The sequence below is a fragment of the Cyprinodon variegatus genome, unplaced genomic scaffold, assembly GCF_000732505.1.
Source record: "Cyprinodon variegatus isolate N-32 unplaced genomic scaffold, C_variegatus-1.0 Scaffold1058, whole genome shotgun sequence".
NCBI lineage: Eukaryota > Metazoa > Chordata > Actinopteri > Cyprinodontiformes > Cyprinodontidae > Cyprinodon > Cyprinodon variegatus.
The window spans coordinates 15,154-24,346 of record NW_015151511.1 but is presented as its reverse complement, the minus strand read 5'-3'; the positions used below and the strand labels follow the sequence as shown (position 1 = coordinate 24,346).

At 39.1% G+C, this 9,193-nt stretch overlaps 1 protein-coding gene across 1 annotated transcript in view; it reads right to left on the bottom strand.

Annotated features, from left to right (window-relative positions):
* Positions 1-2,340: 2,340 nt before the first annotated feature.
* The window catches only part of nfyb (nuclear transcription factor Y subunit beta), an 8,519-nt gene continuing 1,666 nt past the window's right edge, over positions 2,341-9,193 (bottom strand). The window contains exons 2-7 of the mRNA XM_015399935.1: positions 6,949-7,042; positions 6,729-6,859; positions 4,705-4,902; positions 4,548-4,626; positions 4,390-4,469; positions 2,341-2,841 (exon numbers count right to left, since the gene is read on the bottom strand). Coding sequence (XP_015255421.1) covers positions 2,809-2,841; positions 4,390-4,469; positions 4,548-4,626; positions 4,705-4,902; positions 6,729-6,859; positions 6,949-7,042 — 615 coding nt within the window. The 3' untranslated portion in view covers positions 2,341-2,808. The remainder of the gene's footprint in view (positions 2,842-4,389; positions 4,470-4,547; positions 4,627-4,704; positions 4,903-6,728; positions 6,860-6,948; positions 7,043-9,193) is intronic.

Sequence of the window (9,193 nt, the reverse complement as noted above, 5' to 3'; positions counted from 1 at the left end):
TCCATCCATCCATCCATCCATCCATCCATCCATCCATCCATCCATCCATCCATCCATCCATCCATCCATCCATCCATCCATCCATCCATCCTCTTCTGTTCCTTGTAACTGAGTTATTTTTCTAAAGGTTATTCAAACCAAAGTTTGGTTTATTGGCTCTTTGTCTCCCTCTAGTGGAGAAGAAACATCCAGTTTTGCATTTCTTAGATTTCAGGCCTGCTTTTTTACACAGGTAAATCATTTTAGGGATGCTGGGTGCAAAAGGCAGCTTTCAAACACAGGATTTGGTTTCTTACATATTTTGTCTGTTATCTGCTCCAATGTTATCTACCCAGAATCCTTCATTTTTAGTCCCCTGTTCCTTTATCAAGGCTTTGAAATGGATGTTTGGAGAATCCATGGAGAAAATCAAGGCCATAGTAGGAAAGTCATCAGCAGATGCATCACATTTAAGGACCTCCATCAACACTGATGGGTAACCACTGAGATAATAATTATGTTTGATTACTGAGATGTTCTTCATAATTCTGTTTTTATTTGGCAAAGTTTACAGAAGAGAATGACAGAAATGTTGCAAGTAATATTCCTGCCTAATTATAGAGCAGCATCCACCTCAGATTTGATACGCCAATGGTCTGCATGCTGAGGTTTGCCTCATGTTATGATGCAGCAGCTGGATTGTGGATCACAGGTATCAAACTGTGGCAGTCCCCGGTTACAAACGTTCATATTTCAGCACTTTTGGGGGAATTTGACTTCGTAGAAATGAGTTTGCTGTAGGATGTGAATGATCAAATCCACATGAAGGAAAATAGTCATTTTTAGCCAGATGTTCTGAGGTAAGCAGGGAAGAAAAACATCCATCTGCTGCAAAATTAAACTCAGCAAGATCAGTAAAATAGAACCCTTCTGAGACAGAGTTGTTTTAAAATGAAGACAAAGTTAAATTATAACTAAGAAGAAGAGCCTGATCAGTTTACAGTATAGCAGAATGTGGGATGGAAAACATCCAGCCAGAAACATAAAATCTAATCCAACTAAAAAGTCGTTTATGGCAGAAATGACATTTTATTAGTCTTATTCTTTGGCAAACAGAAACAGCGTTTCAGAGGATTCTGTGTGGGACGTCAAGCTAGCTAAATAAATCCCTCTGTGTGAAATAGAAATCTGTTTTACCAATGTTAAAAGAAAAAAAAAAATCTTTTTTAATGTCCTCTATAAACAGACCATAACTGGGCTGCAGAGAAACAGACTGGAATGTTTCTCAGAGGTTGAAAATCATTTTAAGGTCTTTTTTTCTCCATTTGGAAACAAAGGTCTAAATGTGTGGAGATGCTAGAAATGTTCCACCTTAAACGACAATTAAACTGCTTGGTTTTGTGTATAATAATTATCAGCATACCTGACAAGGCTTGCAATTAAAAAAAGTCATGTTTTTAAGCTTCTTTAATTGTAAATAAAAAGTTTCCCTCTCATCAGTTTAAATCATGCAGTTCACTAAAGCAGCAGCAGAGGGCAGTGTTGCATTAGTACCTCTGTCTTTTTCTGTTTCTAAGTAACTTGAAATCACTGATCATAATTATTCAATGGATTGCTGACCGGCCGTTGGTAATACAGGCTTGAATGGAAGCCACCGGCCGCCATATTGGTACTCCCTAGTTAGACTGGTCGTAATCTAAACAATCTGTGCGTTACAGCATGATGGACAGCGAATTTCTTTCTATTTCTTCTACTTTCTGTCAATGTCTAACTCAGTCAATGTCTTCCAGTCAGTCTTAGATAGCCAGACTAAAGTTAGTCTGCAGACTAAACTATAGGATCCATCGGCTATAGATGGATTTATTGGTTAGTTCATCCACTGACTGGGAAATGACCTGAGGAACATCTTCCTGCAGCCAGATGCTGCAAAGGGAGGCATTTGCGTGTCTCAGTGAGAGTGGGGAGTACCAACATGGCGGACGGTGGCTTCACTTTTTTCGGGCAATCAGCATCCAGTGAATAGAGATCAGTTTGAGATGCTGCTGCTGCGGTGATATGATCTATGGGATTAAAGCTTAGGAAAAAAATCGCCTGCTGGATATTTTTAGGGCGGGACTAAACTCTGTTCTGATGCCACATGGGGCCCCGCAGGGCCTGGTTATTGGCCCCTCTGCTACTTTCCTCATAACTGTTTTCAGAAAACATAAGATGGCTATTTAGTGAAACAATCCTTGGTTTTATAAAAGAGGAAGATCACAGCTGAATGTAAGGTTTAAAAACCTAAGAGAGATAAAACCTGCAGGTTTGAACTTTAAACGTTTTTAAGGATTTTTAAAAGAAAAAAAAAAAAGAGGCTTGAAATTCACTTTTGAATTTTTATTCAAAAGGTTTCCATAACATTAAAGCACACGAGGAAAACTGTGTTCACTTACAAAAGAGCTGCTTGATCTAATGTGGCGGTAACAATGAACACAGGCGTCCAAAAATAAGCCTGAAAAGAAATCCCTCCCACAGAGAAACCCTTTCTAAGCCCCCCCCCCCAAAAAAAACTGAAATACATTAAAAAAAGAGCATCAACTCAAACACATTGACCAACAAACACTAATCATGTGAGCGGCGCAGGTATTAAAATAAAGCCTCGTATTTCCCAGCTGACTTGGAAGTTCTCCAAAACATTTGGTACCTCACAACTACAAACTACACACTCCACTAAACAGGTAGTGATTTCTCTGTACACCGTCCCTTCCATCTAACCCACAGCCGTTCCCAGAGGAAAGGTCAGAGGTCATCAGGTGAACCCCAGAGCTCAGGGCTTGGCGTCGCTGCTCGTCATGAGAACTGGATCTGCTGTACAGTGGGAATCTGAAATGGAAAGTTTAGAACAATCAGAACATTTTCAGAATCGGAGACTTTGATGATGAAAAGGATCAGAACTCATTTAGAAAGTCCAATTTATAAAGCAGCGATAAACCATCTGACCTGTAATTAACCAATATCACCGTTTTATTATTTGGTCTGAACAGGTTTCTAGAATCTTCATTGGCTTCCTGTTAAAGGAATAGTACACCCAAAACATGATTAGCCTTCATTTTCTACTCACCCCCATGCTGAACAACACTCTGGAGTACTTTTTTGATATCTCAAATGCATCTGGAGATCTGGGAGGCTTCTTGCTGTCTGCTGACATTCAAATAATGGAGGTCTATGGCGCCCGAGGCAGAAAGGTCCATAAAAGTCCACAAAAAACGTGTCAATATTCCTCCATACTGCTCGTCCAATGTATTCCAAGTGTCCTGAGTGGGTAGCATCCAGAATTTACTCGAAACGAAGTCATTTAGAATGTTTTTAGAGCATAAACAGTAGTGTATAGGATTTCCTGAAAGCGCGTTCACGAGTCTACGGAAACCTCGGCAGACCAAACCAGATGAAAGTGCGCATTCAGCTCGGAAAAGAACTCATGCTCTTCCTCAACACTGAAGTCCTCAGACATTTTTCTTTCGTTGTTTCTTTCTTTGCACAGGTAAACAGCACATTTCTTCTTCTACGCTTGCATTATCGGCAGAGCAGACGCTGAATGCGCACTTTCATCTGGTTTGGTCTGCCGCGGTTTCCGTAGCGTCGTGAACGCGCTTTCAGGAAATCCTATACACTACTGTTTATGCTCTAAAAACATTCTAAATGACTTCGTTTCCAGTAAATTCTGGACGCTACCCACTCAGGACACTTGGAATACATTGGACGAGCAGTATGGAGGAACATTGACACGTTTTTTGTGGACTTTTATGGACCTTTCTGCCTCGGGCGCCATAGACCTCCATTATTTGAATGTCAGCAGACAGCAAGAAGCCTCCCAGATCTCCAGATGCATTTGAGATATCAAAAAAGTACTCCAGAGTGTTGTTCAGCATGGGGGTGAGTAGAAAATGAAGGCTAATCATGTTTTGGGTGTACTATTCCTTTAAGGCTAGGCTTAAAACTTTCCTTTTTGATAAAGCTTCTAGTTAGAGTGGCTCAGGTTATCCTGAGCTATCTCTATAGTTCTGCTGCTATAGGCTTAGACTGCTGGAGGACATAGGGACCTCTTTTTCATCATTCTGCTTCATTCTATCTCTATTCCCCCACTCTGCTGGTTTAGACTCAGAAACCAGGGTGTGTGTGTCGCAGTTAACGCAGATATGCCCCGCCCCCATCTGCTGCACCTCTCTAAAATTGTAGGTGACCGCAGACAGGAGGCCTCTGATTGGTCAAATCTACATCCACTCTACACTAACCGTATTTCCTGTTTGGTTCCTTACTGGCTTGTTTTGTTTTTATAACCTCCATTGTAGAAGATGAAGCAGCATGTTCCCACTTCAATCAGCATTCCTGTTCTGGCTTAAGATGTAGGAGAGTTTTCTACATGACCTGTACCTGTTGATATGAGGTGGTGTAAACCATGACGTTCTGCTGCTGGCCGTCTGCTGTGATGATCCCAGCTGGAAGCTGATTCGCTGAGAGAGAAAAAACAAAACTTTAGAGGGAGGAAAGATTCCAACTTTTCAGCCGTTTTCCCGTCAGAGCCGACTTACTGAAGCTGTCGTCTGTGAGTTCTTCGCCCAGACTCTCCCCCACGCTCACCCCCGACATCCCCTTCTCCCCCTTCATGGCCTGAGAAACAGTCAATCATTGGTGAGAAGCTGCTGCAGTAGAGCGGAGTTAAAATCCGAGCGGGGAAAGCGTCCTCACCTCTCTGAACTTCTGCAGGTAGAGCTTCAGCGGATCCACGTACATGTCGAAGCCCAGCGTGGACATGGCGAACAGGATGTCCTCCCCGTTGATGGTCTTCCTCTTCTCTTGGTGGCAGCGCTCGCTGGCTTCAGACGTGATGAAGCTGATGAACTCGCTCACACACTCCTGCACACACTCTTTGGCGTCTTTGGCGATCTGTGGGCGGAAAAAGAAACGATGGGGTTTGTTTGGGTTCTTCATTTACTTAATAAGTGTAAAGTGCATGAAATTAATCTCTAAAACAGCTCGAACGTTTATGTAATCCGAGTTTTAATTCTTTAATTAAGCTAATAGCAGTTTCAGTTAAACAAAAGATTCTTCCTGCTTAAAAACCACTGAAAAGTTTCGGACAGTTTTTTTTTTTGATTGGGATCTATTACAGCTTCATTATAGATTTATTTGTCAGGGACAGCGTACAGTAATAAAGCACCAGAATTAGCCAAAAGGCTATTTTTCATCTGTTGTCCCCTGACAGATCTTAAAATTCTCTAACCTCTTATAATCCACCTCATTTTGTGAAATCCTCGCCTATTTTGCATATCTAAATGAAAAAGCAAATAACTTAGGAACTGTAAGCCCAAATTAAATGTGCAAAACATTATTTGAAAGCTAACACTCTTTAGTTTCTGAATATATGAATTAAAATCGGGTGAGTAGAACACAGACCAAGCTGCATCAGTTCAAACATGACTCAAAGTTGTTTTTTTTAAATTCTCAGAAATGATAGGTCTGTATTGATCAGCAGTAATAAAGACATTCTTCAGAAAAGGCAGGTTCTATTGTATTAAATGTGTTCTACGTCATGTCGAACACAAATGCAGAACATTTCAGACCTCTAGCTAAAACAGTTCCAGAGCTGTGAGGTTTAAAACTTATGATGTCAGCTTGGAGTGGCGCTCAATGGCTCCCCCTGCTGGTGTCTGTGTTTCTCTCTAACACAAGCCTGTAATGCGTTACCCCTTTAAATAAACCACACATTTGAAACCTTATTTCATTGGCTACAAAGCCCAACATCTCACATGGTCTTAACCAATAACAGAGATTAAAACGTCAATCATATCGCGCATCACTGGCTGACAGGAAGTGAACCGTAGGTGAGATTTCGGGGACTATATCTCGCTAAAATCGCGTCATAAAAATATGCAGACACTTGTGTCTTGTAGATAAGAAGACGATGTAAAGAACAACACCAAACATCGCAGGCTAACAACCCAGGAAATAAGTATTAGGAGTAGATATTAGCAAGATGCTAAACATTAGCTATGACAAGCTAACCTTTCTGATGTCAACAACCGGACGTTATGGGCCATTTTCTCATCATGGAGTATTTTTATTAATATTATGCTGGATTACGTTTAATCTGTGGACCTTAATGGATGAATGGAGGATAAATAATTGAAGATTGGATTTATAAAACTGCTTCTGGACGCCTTCAAAGGTATGTAGCCGTGGCTGCTTTGGTTGTTTACATTTTGACATGCTGCTATATCAGTTTTAACTGTGCTTTGGTGCTCACTGTGTCCATAAAATTATCTTGGTGCTTGAATTTTGAAGAATCTAAAGCTTTCCAATGATGTCTAACATCATTGGAATTTAATGCATTCTGAGTTATTACCCCCCTTAACGTCCACCGGGTCGCCCGGTTGGCTTAGAGAGGCTAAACCGAACAACACAACAGGAAGAATTACAGTGATAAAACGAAATAAAAACGGCGAGAACTCTTAAAAACTTGTTTAAAAATACAGAAATAATGTTCGCTTGACTACGGATTTTAGCTTAATAAAATAGAAGAAAACCTTCAAATAAGAAAACAGACAATTAAAGTTTTTTTTTTTGTCAGTTTCCTTTAAATTAGAATAAAAGCAGAAAAACAAAGAATTAGTTTTGGTCCATAAAGGGATCCGTAATTCCAGATATTCTCCCTTTATTAGAATCTAAATCTAACAATCAGCAGGTTTCTTCTTCTCTCCTCCCTCACCAACCTTTCCAGTCTGAGGAACGGCGTTCTTCATGATCCGAGCCACGTTGGCGATGGGGAGGTAGATGTCCTGCTCCCTGTAGTTCTCCTTGGTGCCACCGTCTTCATGGTCGTTCATGTTCTCCTCTCCATCGTCTGAAAAGCAGAAAATAAACCCAGAATAAATGAGCTGCCTTTGATTAAGTAGCCTAGAGAATAAAAAGTCTGGTTTTCCTCCTCCGTACCATCCTGGGGTTGGAGGACGTAATGACCAGGAGTCATGTATTCTCCTGTGATGCCCAGCTGGGACGCGTCTGTGGTTGAACCGTCTCCGTCCATCTAAAAATAAAAACAACATCATTACTTTCACGCATTTATCATTTATACATGAAATTAATTATTAGCTTGTCTGTGTAGCTTAAAAAAAAAAAACAACTTTTTTTGTGTAAAATCCTGAAAGTCCTGCAGCAACCAAATGTTTTTCAGCATCTAATTAAAACTAAAATAGATTTTAAATAAAATCCAAAGCAGTAAATAACATAATTTGCCAATGAATTTAAATAATTTACATTTAAAATATGAAAATAAAATTCATTAATAGTGATGGGTAATGAAGCATTTTGAAGCCAAACTGCATTGATTCTGTATCACAGAACACTGACACCTGCTGGACATTTAAAGACACTACAGGCAGCTGATTGGACAGACTAAACTGAATTGATTTGATGACCTAATAGAATATCATTTAAATTACTGTAAGTTATATTTAATTATTTCAAAAATATATCTATGTTGAAATTGAAAATATGTTTGATATTTTTAGATGCAGCCAATAAATAATGTAAACATATAATGTGAGAATTTAGGGGAAAATGTGAATGAGGATGCTGTAGGATGAAGATTTTAAATCATAATTTTAACACAATAAGTGCAGTAAAAACAGTAAATAAACTAAAAGTCAATTTGAAATTAGGAAAAAGATGACACGACGAGAAAATTAAAATAAAAACTCACAGCTGAAAAGTTCCTATTCCTTTTAGGCTCCAAAATTCTGGTTTTAACGATAAACTGCAAAAGATGAGACATTTTTTTTTTTTTTAGCAGCTGTACCATGCTGACAGATATGCTTTTAAACGCAGTTTAATGAGTCAGTCAGTTAGTAACAACACCTGGATCGGTCACATGACTTCCTGGACGGGCTAGCTCTATGTGCTCCACGCACGCACCCACGCATCAGCCTTAACGGACCATCACTAATCAATCATCTTTTTCAAGTGACTGATTTACTTTAATTGTAAGAGTCCTGCTTCTGATTTACCTGCTCAGATTAAAGGCAAATACAGTGATTTGAAGGAGTGTTTTGTTGTTTAAAGTAATACTGAAACAATCGATTATTTGTTCGCTCGTCAGAACTAAACTGGTACAAGAATCTAAAATGAAGCAGCACGCGTGTTTTTGCTGCTGCTGCTAAAGGTGTGAACGTAGCATAACAGTGGCTAGCTTCCAGCCATGGCGTCCTGCACGAGCATGATTGACGTGTCAGGAACCAATAGTGGATCACGGACCGTCTTTTGTGATTGGTTGGGTTATTAATTGATTTCGCCCTGTAGGGGGGACCATTTATTTCAGTTTCACTTCCAGGCCTTCTATTTCACTGCTTGCTAAGCGGCTGTGGGGAGATCATTAAGCCACATGGTAAAGAATGTGTCAGGAAAGATCTACTGCACCCTTAAATGGCAGAAAAACAGTGAGCCTTTAATGTTTTTTCTTTACAAACAATCCTTACCAAAGGTTTTATTATACACTTTAATTATTAACAATTTCACTTGAATGAAAAAAATCAAACAAAAATTAAAAAAACAAGAAAAACAATAGCAAAATAATCCCTGAAGTTCTGCTCTCCACCAGTAGGTGGTGACGTGTTCACATGAAAGTTCATGAACTGAAGATCGTTGAAGCACTTTGGCTCATGTCACCATCATCTATTAGATCATATAACCTTCAGCAAACTGATCTTAAACATTCATAAAGGAAAAATAAACCTTTAAGGAAGCTTCTTCAAACAATTCATTTTTACTTTTATTATTTTAAATGGATTTTAAGGAGCAGATGTAGATAATTGGGTCCAACGCATCAATTCAAAATTATCTTAAGTGTTAAAATCCAGACCTGCCTGTTTATCAAGTGATTCTCATTAAAATCAGGAACACATCGTTTTAATTCAAAGAATAAACATTTATTCTAATAAAACTCCCAAACATGAAGCACCGACAATAAAAATGAGATTAGCTAGCTTATCAAAGATTAGCAGTGCATTTTCTAAGGAAAGTTCAGTTTATCTGAAACGTACAGAAGAGGATTAGAACCACTGGAAAAAAAAAAAAAAAGTTAACGTTGATTTTTTAAATTTCATTTCAGTATAATATGAGAAAAAAAGTCAGAATTCTGACTTTAATCCCAGAAACCTGACTTCAATCTCAGAATTATGAC